This window comes from Chinchilla lanigera, unplaced genomic scaffold (assembly GCF_000276665.1).
Source record: "Chinchilla lanigera isolate Chin_1 unplaced genomic scaffold, ChiLan1.0 scaffold00052, whole genome shotgun sequence".
Taxonomy (NCBI): Eukaryota; Metazoa; Chordata; class Mammalia; order Rodentia; family Chinchillidae; genus Chinchilla; species Chinchilla lanigera.
In genome coordinates, this window is record NW_004955453.1 from 14594469 (window position 1) to 14620812 (window position 26344).

Sequence of the window (26344 nt, forward strand, 5' to 3'; positions counted from 1 at the left end):
TGTTTAGGAAGATAGGGTGTTAGGCTGGGCATGGTGGCACATACCTGTAATCCCAGCACTCGGGAGGCAGAGGCAGGAGTATCACTGTGAGTTTGAGAGAAGCTTCGGCTACAAAGTGAGCTTAAGGCCAGCCTGAACTGCATAGAGAGACCCTGTCTCAAAAAAAAAAAAAAAAAAAAAAAAAAGACAGAGTGTTTTCTTAAAAAAAAATATTAATCCTAATTTGACCAACAAAGTCCAATTAGCTGGACTGAGAATAGCAAGATGTGCACTTTTCAGTTAAAGGTGTATCTGCTATTCTGAATCAATATCCACCTTTCTGCAGTTATCCTACACCTGCTCTTGTTCTTGTCTTACAGAGGAAGGTCAGAATGGGCCATCAGAAAGCCTCACTGTGATGTGTAGGGTGTAGGGACCTCAGAACTCTCAAACCCCAGAAGTGTGCCCCATCACCAGCCACAGAGGGGCTTTGTGCCAACCTCAAATGTGACTGCTCCTTTTCACTTGCAGAGAAGTGCAAGGGAAGGAATCGATCTATGGCATCACATCCATCCTGGAGCGCTTAGATGTGTTTGACTAAATCACTGTCAAAGAAAGGAAGCTTTTCATTTATAGTAAAGAAGTCTTTTCCAGGCATTGTGATGGCATATCCACAGGCAGGGTTTTCAATTCCCAAGGTAAATGAAAGAACTTGAGGCACACTTATGGTAGATATATTTTTCTGCAGGTACATTATCTACCTAGTTAAAAAAATCTTTTTAGAAAAGAAGAGAAAGAGAAAGACTCTTGATGGACATTCTGTATTTTGTTTGGCAGAGAAGTCTTTGATTTTCTTCCTCTGCTGAGTCTGTGGGTTTTCTGTTAGCAGCCTCTGTAGCTAAGGTTTCAGCTTTGTGTCTTTAACTCCTCACTTCTACTATCTTGTGTTTCTCACTTTCTTTTTAAAAAAAAATTTATGTGTATGTTTTTGAGACAGGGTCTCATGATGCAGTTCAGATTGGCCCTGAGCTCACTTTGTAGCCCAGGCTGGTCTCGAACTTGCAATGATCCTCCTGCCTCAGCCTCTTGAGTGCTGGGATTACAGGCTTATGCCACCATGCCTGGCTTGCACTTTCTATAGTTGGGATCTGGAATGTCCCCAGAGGGCCATGTGTTAAAGGTAGTTTCCAACTTATTACTACTGGGAGGTGGGGCCTAGGGAGAGGTCTTTAGGTCCCTGGGAGTACGTTATTGAAGGGGATAGTGGGATCTTGCCCCTTGCTAACTCTCTTTTGCTTGCAGGCCACCATGAGACAAACAGCTTTGCTGGAACTATGCAATCCCACCATAACATGCTGCCTTGCCACCGGCCCCAAACAAATGGGTCCAATCAGTCATAGACTGAAACTTCCAAAGCCTGTGAGCCAAAATAAACCTTTCCACCTTATAAGGTGATTATCACAGGTATTTTGTTACAGAATAGGAAAGCTGATTGTTATGGTTGATTCGTTGTGTCAATTTGAGAAGTTTGGAAGTTTAACTAAGTAATTCAGCAGTTCTACATCCTAGGGTGTAGAGGACTCATCCTAGGGTCAGTAGCCTACTTACAATATAAGGAAGGAAAGGTTTATTGAGTTTACAGTTTGTAGAGGTTTCAGTCCATACTCAGATGGTTCCAAGGCAGGGTGGCATGGCAGAGGGGTAACAGTTAATGACAGTGGAAGACAACAAAAGCAACAAGAGAAAAAAGAAGAGGAGCAAGCCTCTTTTCCTCCCTTATATTGTATGCAGGCTACCCACCCTAGGGCAAGTGTAGCACTCATACCCCCAATCCCCACACTAGGTAATGAACCAATCACAAATTTTAGATTCTGCCACCTCTGAAAAGCCTGACCCTCATGACCACATGAGGTTTTGGGGGGATATCCAGACACAAACCATAACATTCAGCTCCTGGACCCCCAAAGACTGATGTACCTCCCTTTATGCAAAAGGCATTTAGTCCATCTCTAAGAGTTGACAAAGTCCTAACAATTTCAGAATTGCTGAAAAGTCCAAGTCCCAGGTCTCTGAGATGTAAGGTAAACTCTTAGCTGTGAGCCACTGTACAAATGAAAAAAAAAATTTAACACTTCCAACATTCAATGGCACAAGATAAATATTTCCATTCCAAAAGTTACAAATAGAAGAATACAAAAGATTGGAACCAAAGCAAGTCCAAAATCCAGCAGCGCAAAAATTAAGTTCTGTAGTTCCATGTGCAGCATCTGAGGCAATCTGTGGCAAGTTATAAACTCCAAAGGGATAGAGTAGCCCTGCCCCTACATTTTGGAAGTTGTAGCTCCCATGGCTTCTCTCTTAGGGCCACTTTGCTCCCTCCTTGCAGGTTTCCTCAGACAATCCACCTTCCTGGCTTCTCCAAACTTATGGGGTCTCCACTGTACCTTTGGTTTCACACTCACAGCTTCACACACTGCCCTCTCAGGGGCACACTGCCTGACCTCCCAGACTTTCTGAAATTGGGGCAGAAGCTGCCTTAACTTCATAATTCTTGCTTTCTGCATACAACTAAAACCAGTGCCACATGGATGATGCCAACGTCTGCTGCCATCTGGAACAGTAGACAGGCTTCCCTCTCTCTTGGCTGTAGGGGTCGAGTGCCTGGATTGCTGAGCACTCTGAGTCCAGTTTTGAGGAACAAATTCTCTATGCTGCAGCCATTATGGAACCTGGTGCTCTGGGGCTTTCTTCTCAAAGAAGTCTTTCAATTTTGCAGTTGTGAGGCTGCAAAGGGTGGAGACTTGTTTCTTCAGGCATCTTTTATATTATCTTGTTCCTTCTTAGCAATCAAGATCTCCTCTGCTCTATCTTTGTAGTTGTTATGGTTTGTGTCTGCATGTCCCCCCAAATCCTCATGCAGTCATGGGGCAGGATTCTAGAGTTTATGACTGATTCATGGTGTAAGTGCTACACCTGCCCTGGAGCTGGTAGTTTGCATACAATGTAAGGGAGGGAAAGAGGTGGCTTGGCTACTTGCCTGCTTCTCTTGTGCTCTTGTTGCTTTTGCGATCTTCTACAGTCATGAACTTTTGTCCTCTGCCATGTATCCCTCTGCCCTGGAGCCAGTATGGACTAAAACCTCCACAAACTGTGAGCTAAATAAACCTTTCCTTGATTAATTAGTCCTCCACTCTTAATTTCAGTCTCAGGCAAAGTCTCAGGACACAAGCAAAATGCAGACAAACTTTCTGCCAAGCCATAACACCAAGCCTCTGGACTCCAACAGGCAACACAGTTCTTCCTCCCAGCAGAAACCTCCAGAACCTGGTCTTTACCTGTCAGATTTCTGCCAGCCTTTTGGTCTTCTGAGCTCTGACCAGACTCTCCCATACAGAACAGCCTAAGGTGTTCCAGCTCTACTGTTTCAGCTGGTATCTCCAAACCTTTCCAAATCTTTCCCACAAGCTATTCCCAATGGCCCATGAACCACATGGTCATGTATAGCTACAGCAACAACCCCACTTCTCTGGTACCAAATTCTGTTACTAACACAGTACTGTTGACAAAACTATTCAAGGTATCCTCTAAAATTGTTCCTACCCTCACTGAAGTATGAGGAAATATTGCTTGGTCTTTAATAAATTCTGCAAGGTTCCATTCATTCACCAGTATGCTTAGCTCTTGTTTCTACCCTTCATTTTTAATTTCCAGTTGGAGGTTGGAGGTTGGATTAAGGCCCTGGTTGGATTAAGGCCCTGGAGATGCATAAGCAAACAGCAAGCTGCCTCAGAACTTCCTGTGGGCCCTCCAGGGTGTTGGTTTGAATCTTCTGGAGGTACTGATTACATCAGAAGCTATATCTACATAATCTTATGAAGATTTTTTTTTGAGACAGGGTCTCATTATGTACTTCCAGCTGGCCTTCAATCCACTATATACCCCAGGCCGGCCTCAACTAATGTGGTAATCCTCCTGCCTTAGCCTCCTGAATGCTGGGATTACATGCGTGCACCACCACCTCCAGCTGAAGATGATTTCGTAGATTTTTTAAAAATCAAAATACAGTTCACATACATTAAATTTTACTCTTTCGAAGTATATGGTTTGGTGGTACTTGTGTAGTATATTCACAAAGTTGTACAACAATCACTGCTATCTATTCATCACCCTTCAAAGAAACTCTGTATCCATTAACAGTCATTTCCCATTTTCCCTTCCTATTCCCAGCCCCTGGCAACTACCAGTCGACTTTCTGTCTCTGTAGATTTGCCTATTCTGCATGTTTCATGTGCATGGAATATCATATGTGCTCTTTTGTGTTTGGTTTCTATTACTTAGCATGTTTTCAAGATTTATCTATAGTGTAGCATGAGTTAGTATTCATTCTTTTTATGGCTGAATAATATTCCATTGTACATACATATGTATATATGTATATATAATCCTCATGGAATTTTTATAAATATTGACTTGTTTTCTTCTTAAAATATTTTAATTGTAAAGTAAAGTAAATGTCATAGATATGTATAGCATACAATGTGTTTTGATATTTATACACATTGTGGAATGCCTAAATCAAACTATTCAACATAAGCTTTAGCATACAGGTTTATCCTGCATGTGTGTGTGTATGTGTGTGTGTGTGTGTGTGTGTGTGTGTGTGTGTATAAAGAACACTTAAAAACTAGTCTCTTGGCCATTTCAAGTATACATTATATTATTATTAACTATAGCTACCACGATGTATGATTCATTTCCTGAGGTCATTCTTTCTGAGATTTTGTGTCCTATGACAGACATTTCCCAGTTCCTTTTACCTCTAATCCAGCCTCTGGTAAGCACCATTTTATTCCATTTCTATGATTTGATGTTTTCAGATGCCTCCTATAAGATCCACAACTATAGGATAGTGTGATATTTTCCTTTCTGTGCCTAACTTATTTCTATTAACATAATGTTCTCCAGCCAGGTGTAGTGGCACATGCCTGTATCTCCAGCACTTGGGAGACTAAGCAGGAGGATCATCAAGAGTGGAGGTCAGCCTGGACTGTAGAGTGAGTTCAAGACTATCCTGAACTACATAGTGAAATCCTGTCTCAAAAAACCAACTAAGCAAGCAAGCAAGCAAGCAAACAAACAAACAAACAAACAAAAAAACAGCATAAAGTCTTCCAGGTTCATCCATGTTGCTACAAGGCTGACTACTGCCAGGTGTGGGGGCAAACATCTGTAATCCCAGCACTCAGGAGGCTGAAGCAGGAGGATTGCCTCAAGTTCGAGGTCAGCCTGGCTACATAGTAAGTTCAAGGACAGCCTGGACTACACAGCAAGACTCTATCTCAAAGAGAAAGAAAGAAAGAAAGAAAGAAAGAAAGAAAGAAAGAAAGAAAGAAAGAAAGAAAGAAAGAAGGAAAGAAAGAAAGAAAAGAAGGAAGAAAGAAAGAAATACTGACTTGTGTTCCACTGTGTATCTATAGCAAGTTTTCCTTGCCTGCTCATCCTTTGACGGACATTCAGGTTGATTTCATACCTTCACTGGTTGTGAATATACGTGAACATGGAATGCAGATGTCTCTTTGACATACTGATTGCACAGCTTTGACTATGTACCTAGTAGTGGAATTGTGGGATCACATGGTGCCTCTGTTTGTAAGTTTTTGAGGAAATTCCATGCTATTTTCCACAATAGCTGTAGCTTCATGAACTTTGATGTGAGATTCCCCTACAAATTCATTGACTGGGCTGCAGACCATGAACACTGACACTCCTGCCCAGATGCTACAAAATCCTTACCCCAAGTCACATCACACAGATGCCACCATCCAAGCCCCACTAGTGGGGGAGTCAAATGGCTTCAGCAGCTGGGCCCTGCTGGTTTGAAGGATTAGCGCATTAGAGAACGCAGAAGTCCTCCCAGTTGGCTTTGTGACATAGATCTGGGCACTGCTTTTGGCCCCCATCCTCTGCATGTATAAGGAGTTCTCGCAGATGAGCCTACTTCCATGTGGGCTCAAGGGCCAGGCTCTGCGAAAGGAAACTCCTCCTAACCCTCTCTAGGTTTGCTTCTCAGTGTACAGGATGTGTCCTTCACACCCACCCCTTCCTGTTCTAGTCTCTTCCCACTCAACAAACTATTTAACATCTCCTGGATGCTAGACAGAGTGAGGGATCCAAAGGGAAAGACACTGGACTTATGCCCTCCAGGGTATTCACAGCTGGCCAGGGAGAAATTCAGGTCTACCAGAAGGAGGAAGTGAGGCAGCAGGCAATTTCTCTCTGCTTCGGGGGTGGTCACAAAAGTCTGAGTCCACTCAGGAGCGCTTAGAGGCGAGGTGGGCCACATTTTTTTTAAACTGAGATGATGCACAGTTGCTCTAGAGCACATGGTTGTAGTGGTAGCTTCTCGATCCTCCTGATTATGCCCAGAAGGGTGACTAGATCCTTAAGCCAAACATCAGTGCCTACTAGAGGCCACCCTAGCCTGACCAAGAGCTCCCCCAATAAATTTTGTGGCAACACATATCCTCTCTCTCAGCATTTTCTCTAAAAAAAAAGATGGCTTATTTTATTTTATTATTTTTGAAAGGGAGTCTTGCTGTGTTGCCCAGGTTGGTCCCAAACTCCTGGGCTCAGCGATCCTCCTGACTCACCCTCCCAGGTGGCTAGGACTAGAGGTGTCTGCCACTGCACCCACATGATGGCAGCAGGAATGACACAGTGCCACTCTTGGGTGCCCGAATCAGTGCTGCTGCCCCAACCACAGGAGGCCAAGGCCTCTGAGTGAGGTCTGGGGAAGAGTGTGGCGTGCTCAGGCTCTAAGGAGAGCAGCAGGACCTCCCACAATTTCAAGGTGCAGAAAGGGTGTTCTCCAAACACAGAAAAGGGTTCAGATGCACGTGGTCAAAAAGAACAATGAAGGGCGCTGGGGATTTAGCTCAGTGGCACAGCGCCTGCCTGGTAAGCCCAAGGTCATGAGTTGGATTCCTGGTACCGGAAAAAAAACAAAAACAAAAACAAACAAACAAAAAAGAACAATGAAGACCCCCATAATTAGTAGAAGACTTTTATTTTGTGTCACATCCAAGGACAGCAAGTTGATAGGAGTGGCTTTATCTGTTGTTAAATGCTAAATGTGGCAGAACCTCAGGCGCTGTGGGAAAGGCACTGAGTTCCACCAGCCTGTCTAGTCTTCCTTTCTTCCTCACCTGGGCCACGTCAATGACCAGCAACTGCCAAGCTAGGGCTGGGGACTCCGGGACAAGCGCCAGGAAAGCAGGGGCCCAGCTCAGTACTGCCTCTGCAGGAAACGCAGGGCCACCTTCTTATTGGGAACCAGGACGATGCGGCCCATAGCCTCCAGCTCCCCTGTCTCAGGCGCCAAGACCACCTCGTAGTGCTGCATCAGCTGGTGGAGACAAAGCACACGGGGGCTGTGGGGGTTTGTTCTCTGCCCACTGTCCCCCTCTTCACACTGCTTCCCTGAACCTCCCTGCCTCTCCTCCCTACCAACCCCTTCGCCCCTCCCTGACCTGCCAGCCTCTCCCCACCTCCCCACTCACCCTTGCCAGCAGCAGCTTCATCTCCAGCTCTGCAATCCTGCGGCCCAGGCAGCCCCGGACCCCATAACCAAAGGGCACAGAACCAAATGGGTGTTGGGCCTTAGCAGCATCCGCCTTGTTCTCCCTCAGCCAGCGGTGAGGCCGGAAGCTCTCAGGATCGTGAAAGATGCTGGGGTCCCGGGACACCACATAGTGGCACAGCACAAACTGGGTCTACAGAGCAAGAACAGGCATCATGAATCCATTGACACAGGTCTGTGGGCCCTGCTGGGCAACTGGGCGCTCCAGCCTCACTCACGTTCTTGGGGAACACATAGCCATCAATTTCAATTTCCTTTTCCATGATGACTCGTGAGTTTGTGGGGACCACCGGGTAGAGGCTGCAGGGAAAAAGAAAGTCTAGGGTCTGCCTCCAGATCCAAGAGGGGGCAGAGTCCCACTCCTCCCTTTCCTCTCCGGTGCCCCTGCCCCTTACCCACCACCCTTGTTCCTAGCTGAAGCCCACCAGCCGCCCTACCCCCTGTTCCTGACCCACACATAGACTCTGTGCTCTAGGAATCACATCGTACCGCAGGGTCTCCTTAATCACAGCTCTGAGCAGGGGCATGTGGGCAAAGTCCTTGTGCTGCGGCACCTTCCCTGGGGGTGCCACACCCACCACTTCTTTGTGCAAGGCTGTCTGGACCTCTGGGTTCTTTGAAAGGTGGTACAGGCCCCACGCCAGTGTGTTGGATGTCTAGGAGGGAGAATAGGAGAGAAAGTAAAGGGAGATTTCTAGGAGAAGAGCCCAGCTGGGAGGTAGGAAGGTATATGAGTGGGTGCATGCAACATTAGGAAGGTCTTACTTAGCCACAAGTATGGCAGGAACAGAGATGTGGGTTCATGGCAACATTCGTGCTAAGCATGAATCTACAGCAGGATAAGGTCAGAGGAGACAGTAAGAAGCAGAAGCCCACATGACAAAAGGGTCCTCTACAGACAGGAGGTGCTCATGGGCCAGGTTCCAACTCTACTTCAAGTGTGATGAGACAAAGTTGGAATTGATATGAATGAAACTCTATAGATATGCGAGAGCAAAAGGGGCCCAGCAGGTGATGACGAGATTCTCTTTATACTGAAAGACCAGCCCTAGCAGGGTCGCAGCAGCATATGCCTATAATCATAGTATTCTGGGAGGTTGGGGCAGAATGATTGCAATTTCACCCCAGGCTGGGCAACTTAGTGACTTAGCAAGACCCTATCTCAGAATAAAGAAAACTAAAAAGGCTGAGGTTATAGCTCAGAGTGAAGGCCCTGGGTTCCATCCCCAGTATGCTGGCTTCAGCTGGGCTGAACGACTGTTTTCCCCTTAGCACTGCATCCAGGTTACAGAAAGAGCTGAAGCTCTATGGAGTGATGAAGGTCAGGCCCAGGCAGGGGATCACAGGGAATCAGTTCAAACATGAGCTGGAAGCCCTTGGTCTCCCTGTTGTCCTGCTCACACACCGTGTCCACACCAGCCAAGAGCAGCTCAGGCAGGCTGCCCAAGGCCTCACGAGGGCTGAGCAGCCCACTGGACAGCAGGAAGTGTAGGTAGCCGGATATCTGGACCCCATCTGGTCCTGCTGCCTGTAGTTGGGCCTCCACTTCTTTGAATTTCTGATCAATCAACTTTTTTCCTGCAGGGGCAATGGAGAACAGGGGAGGATGAGGTCATGCTGCTCTGACAGCTGCTGGCATGAGGGAGAAGGTCCCAGGAGAGATTGGGAGAGGCACAGACCTGGGAGTCAGCCCCAGCTTCCTTCCCTGTGCCCCCTGGGACACCTCACCAAAGACGAAGATGGTGTTCCAACCATCCAGGTATCGCCTCCAGAAGGGCAGCAGGGGACGGGTCCACTTGGGGAGGAAGGTGACATAGACTGAGTTCTGGAACATGTGCCCAACAGATCTGATGAAGTTCACCGTATCCTCAGGGATGGACGGTTCCAGGCAACCAATGCGCTTCTCAAACAGGATGTAGCAAATAGCTAGGAAGTGCAGAGGCCATCACAGGAGGCAGAGCCAGGGAACGCAGAATCCAGGGGACATTGAGGAGGGGAGCACAGCCTACCCCGACGCATTCCTGCTCCCAGCCCCTCTCCCAGCAAGGGTACCTTCCAAGGCAAAGTGGTAGAAGAGGTGAGCCACGTCCGGCACCTGATCGCCCGAGGCACTCTCTGCCCGAATCTGGTTCAGCCGAACAATGAAGTCATCAATCACCTCATTTAAAGCATCTGTGTACAGCACCGCCTCAGCTGGTTTCAGCATCCGCTGGTTCAGAGCCTGGCGCAGCTGGTACCACTGATGTCCTTCCCTGTGGGACATGGAGAGGCAACACAAACATTAGCGTCAATCAGAGGGTTTCGTCCCACCCTGAGACCCCCATAGAGTTGAGAAAAATCTTTCTCCCAGCATTTAGAATTACACAATGACCAAGCTTTAAATAATAGAATCTCAGAACTATAAAAGCTCAGGATCTCACAGTGGAAGTGAGTAAAGTGGGCATCTAGAATCAAATCACAGGTCTGATGATCACTAGCTGAGTGACCTAAGGCAGGTAACTTAATTCCAGTATGCCTCAGTTTCCCCACATGAAAACTGGGCATAATAGAAATGCCCATCTTAGTGAGCTTGTTCAGGTTATTAGAGTGCATAGATCAGTGCCTGGCATACAATGAATTCTTAATGAATGTAGACTATTAGTATCTTAGAATTATACAACTCCAGAATCTTCCATATGTGAAATGAGGGAAAGCTCCAGTATTCCACTTGCTCTGGGAGGAGAGAAAATTAGGGTTTTTGGATTCCTCGGGTTCTGAGTCTTCATGTTCTGCTTGGCTCAGTCGGTCAAGGGGACAAAGCGGCTGAGGCCACAAAGCCATGTGCCAAATCCATGCAGTAGATGGTTAGGCAAGGTTGCTCAGAGGGGTGGGAACATGCTTCCCATGTGGGACAGTGTTGGGGGGCTGCCCTACCCAGCTAACCAAGCTGGGTCCACATCCATTTTTGAAAATGTATTTGCAAAGCAGTAAATGCAATGTGGTTCAGTTTTAAGGAGGAAGGAAATACTGCACATGCATCTGCATGTTTCTAGGTGAAGCAGGGAAGAATACACATCACACTGCCAGCACTGGTACCTTCGGAGGTGACATGGGAGTGCAGGGGAGATTTAGTGTTTATTGTTGAATTTTTTATGATGAGTATTACTGAATTTTAATGAAGTTTTAAGAAAAACAAATTTTATTTTAAAAACTCATTTAACAAAACTCAACCCCTATCTCCACAGCCAGGAGCTTATTGTGTCAGGACGGCTACAAAAAGATTAACTAAAAGTATTGCTTAAGAAGAAATGACAATCAAAATAGATCTGTTTACTGGAACTTAGGGGTGTAGGAACTGTTCCAATAGTAAAACTCCCAGCACAGCTGAAACTGGATTTACAGAGCTTAAAGGAAAGCATTTCTGGAGATTTTAAGCCATTTCTTGGGAAAATAATGCTCATGAAGAGAGAGTTAAAAAATATACATATTAAAATAAAACAAGAAAAGTCAAAGTATTTTGTGTTTGGTTTTGTTTTTAGACAGGGTCTAACTATGCAGTCTAGACTGGCTTCAAACCCATAATCCTCCTGACTCAACCTCCCAGAGTGCTGGGACTACAAGCATGTATCACCATGCCGAACTGCAAAATAGCTCTTAAATGCATATACTTGATAAAATATATTTAGAAAATTGGCTTTAGAGTAAATATAAATAAATAGATCACAAAGGAATCTATATAATATTCAGCTCCTATTCTAAATCTGAGCTGTTAAGTTAGAGGTGGCCAGGCCCGATAAAAATGACACCCAACCTTGCCTTCAGAGTCAGGTTTCAAGTTAAAGGGCTTTAAAGAACAGACTTGAGGGGCTGGGGATTTAGCTCAGCGGCAAAAGCGCCTGCCTGGCAAGCGCAAGGTCGTGAGTTCAGTTCCTGGTACCGGAGAAAAAAAACCTAAAAAAAAAAAAAAAAGAACAGACTTGGGGCTGGGGATATAGCTCAGTGGCATAAGCGCCTACATGGCAAGTGCAAGGTCCTGAGTTTGATTCCTGGTACAAAAAAATAAAGAACAGACTGTGTTCTGTTCTCAGAACTTTAAATATGGGCGCCAGAATTGTTTTAATTTTGAAACTATCCCTTAAGGAACCAGGAAAAAAACATGCAATGAGAGAATAAATATATGGACAGGAAAGATACATAAAAAGTATCCTCTGACCAATTCTTTTTCTTTCCCAAAATGTCAATGTCATAAGTTCTTGAGTTCTGGAACTAGGGAGAGCTACTGCATTGCCAGCTACTTATGTCACCTCTGACATGTAATGTAAAACCTTTCCAGGCCGCAGTTTCTTCATCCAATAATGCTATCCACTCATGGGCTTGTTGTAAGCATAAAAGGCAATCATAAATACAAAGAGACTATCCTGGTGCCTGGTGTGTCATGAAGATATAGTTATTTTCATTACTGTACTGGTGACTTCCACACTAGGATCAATTTGAATCCCTTGAGAAGTGACTAAAACATGGTTGTCAAGTTGATCATGATCAATAAATTTATTTATTGGTTTTGGAGTTCTGTTAAGAAATCTTGTGATATAACCACTTACAACCAGTGGCCTAAGGAATGGTTTATCACAAATGATGCTCCTTTATCTACGTCCATTTGCATGGAAGTAAATAATATACTCAGTCTATCTTTCATTTTGCCACTGCCAAAATAATTAACTTTTAAAAGCATTACTGAAAACTGCATCTATCTCCATGTGTAGAAAATGTCTGTGGAAGTTACAGTCAATAATGTATGTACAATACATGATTTTGGAAATATTTTTTAATTAAATAATCTTCCCAACTAATAGGGTAATGACACTTTCTCAATTGTAAATTGACTTCTTTTGAACCATAATGTAGAAAAATGGATCTGAAAAGCCTGTAGGGATACCTTGGAGACACTCTAATGAGGCTGGATCTCTTACTTTACAGATCAGAAACATAAGCCAAGGAAAGGAAAGTCATTCACTTGCCCACAGTGAATCATTCACTTGGATAAGTAAATGTATTAGTAGAAAAGCCAATGAATGGTCCCTGTGTCTCAGCCCACCCAAGGACTGTTTTCCAAGGTTGAGTATTGGGCTCAGAGGATACAGGGAGATCCCACTCTGCCCTTTACCCTACTAGTGCCCTATTTCTACTCTCTTTTGACCTGGTCCTCTGGGGCCCTGTTCCAGTCCCTCTGGGCCCCTGCTCACGTGGTGAAGAGCCCGTATGGCAGACTCTGATGATCCCGGTGTGCCTTCCATAGCTCCATAGAGTCCCTTGTGGGGTACTTGTCCTCCTGCCGCATCACTTGCTCCAAAAGTGGGGCGCTGGCCAGGTTCACTAGGAGTTGAGGGCCCGTGGTAGATGTCCATATTGGACCATACTTGGCCTTGGTCAGCATCTGTGGGGTTCAACCAAAACTGAATAACTGGAGCCCAGCTGGGTGGGCATTTCTGGGAGAGGGCATGGGGTAAAAGCGGGGATCTGATGGCTATACTACAGCAAGTGGGCTGGGCAAAAGTGCATTGTGTGAGCAGGTAGGCACTGCCATGGCCAGTGATTCTAGAGGCAGAATACTGAAAAAATGGCCACACAAAGGGCAAGAATATTGAGAGGGATAATCTGGTGGAACTGAGGTTCTTGGAGGATATGTGGGAGAATGGGATAATTGGAGGTGGGTACTGGGACCTGGCATATTATGGAAACAGAGCTCTTTCGGGAAGTGAGCTAGAAAGCTCACAATTTCTTCTTATCATTTAAGTCTACTGCAGCTTGCAGCTTCATGGAGATAAAGATAAACATGTTATGTAATCAACCAGAAAAGTAAAACATGATGAGAAAGTCCAAGGGAAAAAAATAAGCAGATGACAAAGGCAGAGTCCAAATATGAACTAGGCCAGGCCACGTGATATATATTTTTTTAAAAAAACAGAACAAAACAAAAAAAGTGTTGGTTACATTATGTAAGTCTCAGATATTTTCTCTTAAGGGCTAAAGATGTAGCTCAATAGTAAAGTGCTTGCATGGCATGCACAAGGCCCTGGATTCCATCTCCAACACTGAAAAAAAATGTATCTTAGAATTTCTTCAAGCTGGACATGGTGGCGCATGCCTGTAATCCCAGCACTCTGGAGGCTGAGACAGGAAGATGGCTGCAAGTTCGAGACCAGCCTGGGCTACAAAGTGAGGTCAAGGCGAGCCTGAACTGCATAACGAGACCCTGTCTCAAAAAGACCAAAAAAAAAAAAAAAAAAAAAGAATTTCTTCAGCACTTGGTAACTGATATTCATTACATGTATGAAACTGACACTCTACCATGTATTTGTAGTTGAAAGTGAGAAAGAAAATAAATATATTTTGTTAGTGGGAGGGCAAAACTTAAAAAGAATTCACAGCACTGAAAGAAAATCTACTGGTTACCCACAACTGAAAGAAAATAAAACACAGTGATTTCTCAAGTACTTCCTCTTTCGTAATTGTTACTGAAGAGATTTTAAGATGATCACAGTCTGCTCAAGTACAAAAATTAGGCTTGGAGCACAATCTGTTAATATCAAAATTCTGTTAAAAAGACACTAAAGTTACAGAAAAAAGATCTGTTATTCATATTACAAAAGAAAACATCACCCAGGGCTGGGGATTTAGCTCAGTGGCAAAGTGCCTGCCTGGCAAGCGCAAGGTCATGAGTTCAATTCCTGGTACCAGAAGAAAAACAAAAAACAAAAAACAACAAAGAAAACATCACCCAATTTAGGGTCCAGAAAATACCCCAGTCATACTGTATCTCACTATTGGCCTTAAAAATAGGGTTCTCAGTTGGGAGTGGTGGTACTCTCTTGTAATCCCAGCACTCAAGAAGCTGAGGCAGGAGAATTGCCAAGAGTTCAAGGTCAGCCTGGGTTACATAGCAAGTTCAAGGCTAGCCTGAACTAAGTGGGAGAGCTCATCTTAATTTTTTTTTTTTTTTTTTTTTTTTTTTTTTTGGTACCAGGCATTGAACTCATGACCTCACACTTGCCAGGCAGGTGCTGTGTCGCTGAACTATATCCCCAGCCCCACATCTCAAAAAAAAAGGGATTCTCTTGGGACCACTGCAACACAATTGCTCCCAATAGGTCACTCCATTGCCCAGAATCTACCCTGACTGATTCTGCCCGTTGCCTGGAAGACAGTCTCGACAAACCCCCAACACCTGTTTAGGTTTGTTTCCCACTTCAGCCTCTCAGTAGCACCTGCCGGTGAACAGCTGATTGTCTGTACACTACAGTGCATAGGCCTATTTCCCTTCAGGAAAATAAACAGACACATGCATGGCTGGTGGGAGTCTAAAATGATACATCCCTACTTGGAGCACAATTTGTTAATATAAAAACCACTAACAAATTTACAGAGTATGGGACACCCACATAATAGAATAATATTGTCAACTTTTAAAAAGGGACAAAGAAGCTTCTGATACTAAAGTGTATACTAATGTGTATTAATATAGAAAGACACCTAAAATCAATTATTACATAAAAAGTATAGCACCTTTTATCTAAAAGAGAGGGGTTAAATAAGAACATTTGCCTTTGTAGAGAAATACTGAATGGATACACAAGAAATTACTAAAGTGATTTCCTTCAAGGAGAAGTAGGTACAGCGGTGGGAATAAAACTGCTTAATATATATCACACTACATTGTTTTGAATTTTGAACAGTGGGAATGCATTTTTAAATCTAAAGGGGAATAAAAGAAATAATATTTCCTGGGACACTAATTCACCCACCATTGATCATATAATTCCCAAAGGCAGGAAGACCTGGACGAACCCCGCTGAATTTATCTGTATGCTACCTAGATTTGTAAGTGGACTCTGACCAGATTCATTTTGCTATAAATGAATTTTATTTACTTTTCTTAAAGTTCACATTTTAATTTTTTAATTTATAAAATTCGATTAATCAATAGCTCACTTTCTCCACAAAAATTATATAAGGCCTTAAAAGGAATTAACATTATTATATAAACCAACAATTATTTATAAAGTATATCTCTGTTGTACAATGATTATTTTTAATTAAGTTTATTGGTACATTTTAGATATATGTAATGATAGCATTCATCATAGGGAATTGTACCTGTACTGTGACATATCTTGATTCTTTTTTTTCCCATTCCCCTCCCCTCCCTTCAACCTCTCTTCCCCTCCTTATTTATGTTTTGTTTCCATTTTTCCTTCTTTTCTCATTTTTTTCTTTTCTCTTCCTTTCTTTCTCCATCTACGCCAACCCACCACCACCATTTCCCTTCCCATTTGAACATTTTCTTCCTATTTCACAATACCTATTATACATTTTGGTCCTTATTTACATTTTCAGTTTCTCACATCAGAGAAACAATGTGGTATTTACAAATATGTGTCCTGTTTATTTCACTTAAGAGTATGGTCTCATGGTGCACCCATTTAGCTAGAAGTGTCCCAAGCTTATCATCTTTTATGGTAGAGTAATATTTTGTTATATATATATATATATATAAAACACATCTTTATCCATTCATCAGTTGATGGGCATTTGATCAATGCCACTATAAACATGGGTGTGCATACATAGCTCTAGTGTGATGCTTTTAATTCTTTCAGGAAGATACTAAAAAGAGGAATAGCTAGATCAAATGGAATCTCTAGTCCTAGTGGTTTCCACAGTGGTTGCACCAGTCTACACTCCCACCAACAGTGGAGAAGGCTTCCTTTTTCCCCACAGCCCCACCAGCATTTGTTATTGGTTGATTTCTTGATGATAGCCATTCTTTCCAGGGTGAGATGGAATCTCAGTATTGTTTTAATTTGTATCTCTCAAATGACCCATGATGTTGAGCATTTTTTCATATATTTATTTGCTGTTTGTACTTCATCTGAGAAGTATCTGTTCATCTCAGATGCCCATTTCTGGATTGGGTCTTTACATTTAGGGGGTCTGATTTTTGTGAGTTCTTTATATATTCTCAATAGTAATTCTTTGTCTGAGGTACAGCTGGCAAACATTTTTTCCTGTAGTGTGGATTGTCTATTCACTCTGTTGATGGTTTTTCTGGCTGTGCAAAAGCTTTTTAATAAGATGAGATCCCAGTTGTTGATTGCATTTCTACTTTACTTTAGTGCATGGTGAAAGATATGGATCTAGTTTTAATCTTTGGCAAGTGGAAAGGTAGTTTTTCCAGCACCATTTATCAAGGAGACTATCTTTCAGTGATGGTATCTGGGCTCCTTTCTCAAAGAGAAGGTGACTGTGTTTGGAGTTGTTTCTGCATCTTCTAATCTGCTGCACTGATCCTTGGGGCTGTTTTTTCTGCTAGTACCATGCTGTTTTATCACAGTAGCTTTGTAATAAGTATAGTTTCAAGTCAGGGATCATTAGGCACCCCCCCTTTTGTCTTTTTTGTCCAAAATTGTCTTTCAGGTTCCAAATGAATTTTAAGATTGTTTTCTCTAATTCTATGTGATACGCTGTTAGAATTTTGATCAAAATTACATTAAATCTGTATGACAGTTTTGAAAGTACGGCCATGTTCACTATAGTGGCCCTTCTTACCCAAGAACAAGGGATAGCTTTCCATTTTCTGATATTCTCTTCAATCTGTTTTTTTTTTTTTTGCAGTACTGGGGATCGAACTCACAGCCTTGTGCTTGCCAGGTAGGTGTTTATGCCACTGACCTATATCCCCAGCCCCTCTTCAATCTGCTTTTTCAGAGTACCACAATTTTTCAATGTAAAAATTTCCATTTTTAAAAAAACATTTTATATACAGATCTTTTCCCCCATTAAGTCTCTTGGGAGACTTATCCCCAAAATAGGCTTAGTTTGTGTTTCCAGTTCAGTGTAAAGTATTAGCAATAATTACACTTATTTTCATAGAGCTGACCATAAACCATACACCCTACCAAGAACTTTACTTATATTGGCTCACTTATCCCTCAATAGAGTTAGATGAGGTAGATTTAATATTATCACAATTTGAAGATTAGGAACCTGAGGAACAAAGAAGTTGCCCAAGGTCACTTCACAGGTTAAGTGGCAGAGTCAGGGTCTAAATCCACACTACCTGGCTGGGCACCACTCTTAAGCACTTACTCCACTGATCCCTGACTTAATAGCCAGAAATCTTTCACAAACTGACTATGTCCTTTTAACTGGAAACAAACTTAGGCCTCTTAGACTTATATGCTATTTTAAAACCACAGTAACTATGCAGTACCCTAATGTCCCCACTGTGTTTACATTTGGGGATGGATCATTCCATGCTCTAGGAGACCATCCTATACAATGCAAGCTGGTTAACAGCTCGCCTGGCCTCTATTCAGTAGTAGTCGCTAAACTGAGAAAATAAAAAACGTCTCTAGACATTACCAAAGAATCCCAGGGAATGGAGGGTTGCTCCAAGTTGAGAAACACCCAAATCAACCCCACCTCTAAATATAGGTCTCTTAATTTGAGATAAATCTTTTAAAAAAAAATAATAACTCTTTTTGAAGAAATATTTACCTGAATGTTTAGTTTCTTGTCCTTCTTTTTTTTTTTTTTTTTTTTTTTTTTTTTTTTTTTTTTTTTTTTTTGGTTTTTCTCCGGTACCGGGAACCGAACTCACGACCTTGCGCTTGCCAGGCAGGTGCTTTGCCACTGAGCTAAATCCCCAGCCCCTTCTTGTCCTTTTAAGATCAAGCAAAATTACATGAAACATTTTTATAAAAATGTCAACAATGATGATTGCACTGGTGGTAAATGGCAGTTTATAGATAGGTTTACTTTCTTCTTTATACTCTGATTTGTTTTTCACATTTTCTACCATGATCTTGGAATCAGAATAAAAATGTCATATTTTCAAAGATGAGAAAAATGACCATGTATTCAGGTACTGTTTTCTTTCCTGGAACTCAGAACCTCTGAGAACATTTCCTGGCTCTTAGCGGTGAGGTGATTCCTTTCTTTTTCCTTTGTACTTCTCAGTTAGTTTACTTAGTGGAACTCAACAGGAATCAGCTTACGTAAGAAGTTATTTTAGAAAGACTTCGGGATACCTGCTGAGAGGCGTGTGCTGTGCTTGTGAGCCTTCCATGCCATGGTAACCCGAGCAGTGAGAAAGCCCAGCCTTGTCCCATGGCTCCTGCTTAAGAGACACTTTGCAGAACAGTGATCGTCTTTCATGATGAATGAAAGAACTAGCACTCACCTGATGAGACTCCAAACAGGAAGAGTGCTGAGTTTATTCAATATTCATATTAAGCTCCTGTCCTGCTCCTCCTGCACCATGTGAGGGGCTTGGACTGCAGCAGTAATCACAGCAGAGAAGACCTACCCTTAGAGTTTGCCTCCTGAGGCATGAACTGGATGGTTGGGAACTGGATTACATTTGCTCCCAAATTCTATTCTATTCTTTTTTTTTTTTTTTTTTTTTTTGTCTTTTTGAGACAGGGTTTCACTATGCAGTTCAGGCTGGCCTTGAGCTCACTTTGTAGCCCAGGATGGTCTCGAATTCACAACGATCCTCCTGCCTCAGCCTCCCGAGTGCTGGGATTACAGGCATGTGCCACCATGCCCGGCCTCTATTCCTTTCTGTTCTGTTCTGTTCTGTTCTGTTCTGTTCTGTTCTGTTCTGTTCTATTCTATTCTATTCTATTCTATTCTATTCTATTCTTTTCCTCTTTCCTTCTTTCTTTCTCTTTTTTTTTTTTTTTTTTTTGAGACAGAGCCTTTCTATGTAATTCAGACTGATCTTAAACCCACTATGGAGCCCAGGCAGGCCTTGAACTCACAGCAATCATCCTAGAACTCATGGCAACCCTCCTGCCTCAGCCTTCCAAGTGCTGGGATTAGAGACATGCAGCACCACATCTGGCTTATATCCTAATTATTGTGTGGATGTCTTGTTTCTTCATCTAGATTAAAAATCTTCAAAGATAGGAACCATGTCACATTCCTCTACGAATTCGCATACTACTTGACAGAATGCTAGGCACACTATAGACGCTCAGTTAATATTTATCAACTGTCAGTGAACCAAGTAGAAAAAAACACGTTGCAGACAATGCAAAAGAGAGAGCCAGGTACAATGGCACACTCCTGTAATCCCAGCACTTGGGAGCCTGAAGCAGGAGGATTGCCACAAGTTTAAGGCCAGCCTGGGCAACACAGTGAGATCAAGGCCAGTCTGAACTACATAGCAAGACCCTGTCCCAACAAAGAAAGGCAAAGAGAAAGGAGAAAGAAAGAAAGAAAGAAAGAAAGAAAGAAAGAAAGAAAGAAAGAAAGAAAGAAAGAAAGAAAGAAAGAAAGAAAAAGAAAGAACAAAAGAAAGAAAGAAGGAGAAAAAGAAAAAGAAAAAGAGAAAGAGAAAGAAAAAGAAAAGAAAAAGAAAAAGAAAGAAAGAATAGGAGAGAGGCACATACAGAGACAGACAGGAATTAGGGAGAATACACAGAAAACTGGTATCAATGGCTCTTGTAGGGTGGGTATTAGTCTTAAAAACCTGGAAGAACAAGCCTCTGTTATGCACAGAATGTTTATGCCCATTCAACATTCATATGTTGTGAGTCTAACCTCAAGCTTGGCTGCATCTGCCGACAGGGCCTCTAAAGAAGTAATTAAGGTTAAACGAGATCATAGAGGTAGGGATCCTGCTCTGGTAGGACTGATGTCCTTACGCTAGGAGACGCCAGAGAGCTTGCTTCCTCTCCTCTTCAAGCCAGGAAGCATCCTCACCAGAAGCCAACTGAGCTGGCACCCCGATGTCTGACTTCTGACCCCCAGAACTGTGAAAAACTAAATTTCTTTTCTTTTCTTTTTCTTTCTTCCTTTCTTTTTCAATTTATTCTTTTTTTTTTTTTTTTTTCAGTGCTGGCAATTGAATCCAGGGCTACATCTCCAGCAAGAAAATAACTTTTGTTGTTTAAGCCATTTGGTAGTGTTTTGTTATGACAGTCCAGGCAGTGTCAACCTAAACAAGAATCAGAGACTCTCCAAAGAATAACATGTATTTGGGAGTAGCAGAGCATTACAGTGGAAATACACGTAATTTACTACTGTGTAAACAACAGATATATTCAAAGAAAATGAAACAAGAAGAAGTTTTTAGATGTGAAATGAGTAGGATTACATATTTCTGAAATAATATCCCTTGGTTACAAGGATCACTAATAAAGCGTGGCATTGGTCCAAAATTAGATAGTTATCAGGCAAATGTCCTTGATAAAATATTTTTAAGATAGGCTTCTGGAGGTTTCTGTACAATATGGATCCAGCAGTCCTTTTTTTTTTTTTTTTCTTTTTCTTGTCTTTCTTTTGTTTTTGGTCTTTTTGAGACAAGGTTTCACTACATAGTGCAGGCTGGCCTTGAATTCACAGTGATCCTCCTGCCTCAGCCTCCCAAGTGCTAGTATTACAGGCATGTGCCACCATGTTCCAGCAATCTTTTGTGATTAATTCTTGTTATCAGGTATTCATGCAGGAGATCCACACCCTCATAATTTCTTGGCTTTTTTTGTTTTGTTTTGTTTTGTTTGTTTTTTTCTGGTACCGGAAATCGAACTCATGACCTCGCCGGGGATTTAGCTCAGCAGCACAGCACCTGCCTGGCAAGCGAGAGGTCATGAGTTCAATTCCCGGTACCAGGAAAAAAACAAAAACAAAAACAAACAAACAAAAAAAAACCAAATAAATCCCCAGCCCTTTCTTGGCTTTATGTATCTATTTTGGTTAGAATTTGACAAAGTGATTCCATTTTAATTCTGACAAACTTAACAACAGCATCTGAATGAATAAAATACTTAGGAACAAATTTAACCAAAGAGTTAAAACACCTGTACACTGAAAATTGTGAAAGAAACTAAAAATCTAAATAAATGGGAAGATATCCCATGTTCACAAACCAGGAGACTTAATATTAAGATACTCTAGCAATACTCTCTAGAAGCATACATATATTCAGTGTAATTCTCATCAAAATTCCAATGGCTTTTCTGCAGAAATGAAAAAGATGGTCCTCAAATTCATACAGACCCTATAAGAGACCCTAGAGAACCAAATCAATATTGAAAAAGAAAATGAAGTTGGAACTGGGCATGGTGGTGCATGCCTGTAATCTCAGCACACAGGAGGCTGAGGCAGGAGGATCATTGTGAGTTCAAGAGCAACCTGGGCTACAAAGTGAGCTCAAGGCCAGCCTGAACTGCATAGCAAGACCCTGTCTCCAAAAAAGGCCAAAAAAAAAAAAGAGAGAGAAAATGAAGTTGGGATGCCCACACATTCAGATTTCAAAACTTACTACAAAGCTACAGTAATCAACAGAGTGTGGTACTGGTGTAAGGCTAGACATACAGACCAGTGGAATACAATGGAGAGTCCAGAAATGAACCTAAATATCTCTCGTCAATTAATTGATTTTTGACAAAGGTGCCAAGACCACTCAATGAGGAAAGAAAAGCCTCTTCAACAAGTGGTGTTCGGGACTGGGGATTTAGCTCAGCCGCACAGCGCCTGCCTGGCAAGTGCCAGGTCGTAAGTTCAATTCCCGGTACCGGAAAAAAAAAAAAAAAAAAAAGTGGGGTGATGCAATTGCATAACCAAATGCAAAAGAATGCAGTTGAATTCCTATCTCACGCCTTGCACAAAAATTAACTCTAAATAAGTTGACAACCTAAATGTGACAGCTAAAACTATAAAGCTCTTCGATAAAGCATAGAGGTAAAACTTTACATCCTTGGATTGGTAATGAATTCTTAGACTTGATAGCAAAAGACATGAACCATAAAAGGGAAAAAAATAGATATAAATAGGATGTGCTGACCAACTTTCTGTCGTTGTGACAAATCCTGAGATAAAAAACTTAACAGGAGGAAAGATTTACATATTTTGACTCACAATTGCAGGCCATTTGGCTCCGTGGTTTCTAGGCAGAACATCGCAGTGGGGAGAGCATGGCAGGACAAAGCAGCAGGAAAGGGGAGGGAGAGAGAGAGAGAGAGGCCAGCAACCTGCTGCAGAGAATCATTCAAAGCTCTGTAAATGAGAAAGCAATAGAAAAGGCCTTATGGTGAGTACATAGTGACTAAATAATAAGTAAACAGTGAATAGTGACCAGAGAGAGGGACTGAGGGGTCACAGAATATGTCATTTCTTGATAGCTTAGGTTTTTAAAAAGAGAACAGATAAATGAGTACATCAATAAGCAACTCATTGGTTGTTTTGGAGGAAATACAGTCAGAACCCTTGTCCACAGTTACTGCTGGGCTAAAGAGCATCTTGATAGGGATGAGAAGAAAGTGCCAGGGCTCGGGGTACAGCTCAGGGGTACAGCAGCTGCCCAGCATGCTCAAGGCCCTGGGTCCTATTCCCAGCATTTTTCCCTACCAAAAAGAGAATAAAAAATGTCCTGGGCTATATGCAGGGCCTGGACGGTCAGGTGCAGGCTCCATTCCTGCAATCAACCCCTTTGATCAGCCACTGTATTTTATGGGCCTCATGTCAACATCTAGAAATTAATCCCAGATGGGTTAAAGAGTTAAAAAAAAGAAACTTCAAAAAGACAAGGAGAAAACACAGGGAAATGTTCTACATAATCTTGCGGTAGGCAAGGGCTTTATAACAGCACACCCCAGTTCAAAGAACACACCGGGAAGATGTCCGATAAGAGAAGACTAAAAGAGCAACCAGAAATACAAATGCCACGCAGGACGTTTTGACTGATGATGAACTGCATAAGATTATATTGCCTAGTGGCCTAGTAGCTGTCACAGTTGCTATAAATAAGCTCTGTGATGTTCACATGAACACAAAATTACCTAATGACAAATTCTCTGAATGTACCCGTGTCATTAGGTACACAGGACTTACATTTGTATTCTATATGGCAAAGGGTAAATAAACTTTCTGTGTAAAGAGGGAGCTGAAATCCACATGAAAATTTTAAAAACATATTAGAAAAGTAGACATAAGCTGGACATGATGGCCCATGCCTGTAATCCTAGCTTCTTGGGAAGCTGAGACAGAAGGGTCACAAATTTCAGGTCAGCCTGAAAGAGTTAGGAAAACCTTGTCTCAAAATTTAAAAATAAAAGAAAATAAAAAGGGCTGGGGGAATAGCTCAGTGGTACAGTGCTGGGCAGAGCATCACACTCGGTTCAATTCCCAGTACTAGAAAAAAAAGTAGATCTAAAAGCAAGAACAGGGAATTTATAAAATAAAAAATATGAATAATAAATCTACATGGAAAATATGTTCATTTTCACAAATAAAGACATGCCATTTTCAGCTATGATTTTTGCAGTTTAGTTTTTAATGGCCATACGCTCTTTCTTGCTTTTGTTACTTTTCTAGGGAACAGAAAACAGACTACCCCGTCAGACCAGCTGCAGTGCCACTACTCTGTAATCCCAACTACTCAGGAGGCTGAGGCAGGAGGATTGTGGATTCAAAGCCAGCCTATGAAACACAGCAAGACTCCTGTCTCAAAAAAAAAAAAAAAAAAAAGCTGTGAAGGAGGAAGACAGTTTGTCAGTCAAGGAATATCAAAGACCAGACCAAAAATTTTTATCACAGCAATTCCATTCAGGAATTTTATTCTTATTCTAAAGAATAATTGAAGATGTACACATATATTTAGTGATGGATATATATTTATCACACATATATTTATCACACTTTAGACATAAAGACTAAATGCGTAACAGTAGGATTCAGTAAATTCTGATCAACCATACAATGGAACACTACTCTACCATTAAAAACTGTTATAGGCTGGGTGTGGTGGTACACACCTGTGATCCCAGCACTTGGGAGGCTAAGGCAGGGAGATTACCATGAGTTTGAGGCCAGCCTGGGCTACACAGTAAGTTCAAGACCAGCCTAAACTACATAGCAAGACTCTGTCTCAAAAAAATAAACCAAACCAAACAACCCAAAAAACTGTGATACAAGTGTGCTTATTAAAAAGAGAAACACAGGGGCTGGGGATTTAGCTCAGTGGCACAATGCCTGCCTGGCAAGCATGACATCACGAGTTCGATTCCCAGTACCGGAAAAAAAAAAAAGAGAAACACATTTATATTTGTTTTTCAGTAAAAATGGCAAGTTATAAGAAAAAGTATATGGTATACTTTCACTTTAAAAAAAACTGCATATATGCCCACATGGGAAAGTGGGAAATGCCTAGTGGTAGCAAGATCATTGATGTATTTATGTACTCATATCAGAAATGCTTGGAGCCTCGGGCGGGGAGGGCTGGTCTTCGGACCAGCGGCTCACTCCCGACCTCGTAGCTCCCCGGAAGGAGGGCTTCCGGCGCACAGGGAGCCACGGGTGGGGAGCGCCGGTCTTCTGGCTGGCTAGCTTCCTGCCTCGTAGCTCCTGGAGGGAGGGCCCCCAGCCCACAGGGAGCCTCGGGCGGGGAGCGCTGGTCTTCCGGCTGGCTAGCTTCCTGGCTGGCTAGCTTCCTGCCTCGTAGGCCCCTGGAGGGAGGGCCCCCGGTGCATGGGGAGCCATGCGGCGGCCCTCTCAGTTGAGATCTATCATGACACAGAGAAACAGTGACACAATTGGCCCACCATGCACCGACTGCAGTTGCCCACCCACGGATGTGTGTGAATCATTCAAACTTTGAACAACCCCTGGGAATTCATGCCATACAATGGGCCACTGTTGCTCCTGCCATTGAGAACCAGAAAGGTCCAGAGCCAGCGGAGGAGCAGCTGCTGAACAAGGACTCAGAGAACATGAGAATGCAGACTAAGCCCACAGAGTCAGAGGTCCAGTGGACTGGGGTCACGAGAGCCACTCGGAAGCTGTAAACCAGGAGGACCTTGCACAATACCTGCAGAGACTCATTGGAAGCCACTCTTCCCCTGACAGTACAGGCTGTGGTGGAGCTCCGGAGAAGTCTGCAGCAGGATTCCTGCTGCCTGTGCTGACAGTTGGGGAGAGGACACTAACTGGTTGTGGGGTCCCAATGCAATGGGAGGCTGGAGAGAAAATGCTACAAAAAATGGCTTTCGCCCCAGACGGCTCACTTGATTTTTGACAACCCTTAGGCTGTAACTACTTGTTAGATCCTTCTTGTGTATCTCTGTCTTCCTGAGAAACCACTTTGAAGATACCACCATGTATTACAGGAGTCATTGATATTTTCCTACTAATCTATCCATAACTCTCTAATGTTTGTATTGTTCCTATCCTATTTCATAAATGGATCCATGTTTATTATTATGTGTTTCCTACAACAACCATTGAGAATTACTGAATGATTATTCAGTAGGTCACTCAAGTATAGTTCTATTTATATTCTTTAGAAGCCACTTTGAAGATACCTAAGTGTAGTACAACAACTATTGATAATCTCCTACCTCTTTTGTCTGTAACTCACTATCATTTGTCTATTTGTTTTCCTGAGAAACTATCTTATAGATAACAATATGTAAAACAATAACCATTGATAATTTCCTACCACTTTGTCTGTAATTTGGTAAGCCCCTCCTATTATTATGTTATCCTTCTTTTACTCTTTAAAATTAAAAAAAAAAAAAAAAAGAAATGCTTATTAGGTCCCTATGGATACAAAGCACTGTGTTTTGCACCAGCTGTAGGGCTTGTAAAAGATCTGAATTGTCTTCTTTTTATTTCTAAATTTTTCTGGTTTCTCTACAAAAGACATATCTTGCTTCTACAAGTTATTTCAACTAAACCTAA

General features: G+C 42.4%; 1 protein-coding gene across 1 annotated transcript in view; it reads right to left on the reverse strand.

Moving 5' to 3' along the window:
• Window positions 1-7026: 7026 nt before the first annotated feature.
• LOC102004889 (sterol 26-hydroxylase, mitochondrial) overlaps window positions 7027-26344 on the reverse strand; it is a 45889-nt gene continuing 26571 nt past the window's right edge. Inside the window, exons 2-9 of the mRNA XM_005395627.2 lie at window positions 12841-13031; window positions 9671-9870; window positions 9347-9544; window positions 9024-9196; window positions 8108-8274; window positions 7837-7918; window positions 7539-7751; window positions 7027-7384 (exon numbers count right to left, since the gene is read on the reverse strand). Coding sequence (XP_005395684.1) covers window positions 7265-7384; window positions 7539-7751; window positions 7837-7918; window positions 8108-8274; window positions 9024-9196; window positions 9347-9544; window positions 9671-9870; window positions 12841-13031 — 1344 coding nt within the window. The 3' untranslated portion in view covers window positions 7027-7264. The remainder of the gene's footprint in view (window positions 7385-7538; window positions 7752-7836; window positions 7919-8107; window positions 8275-9023; window positions 9197-9346; window positions 9545-9670; window positions 9871-12840; window positions 13032-26344) is intronic.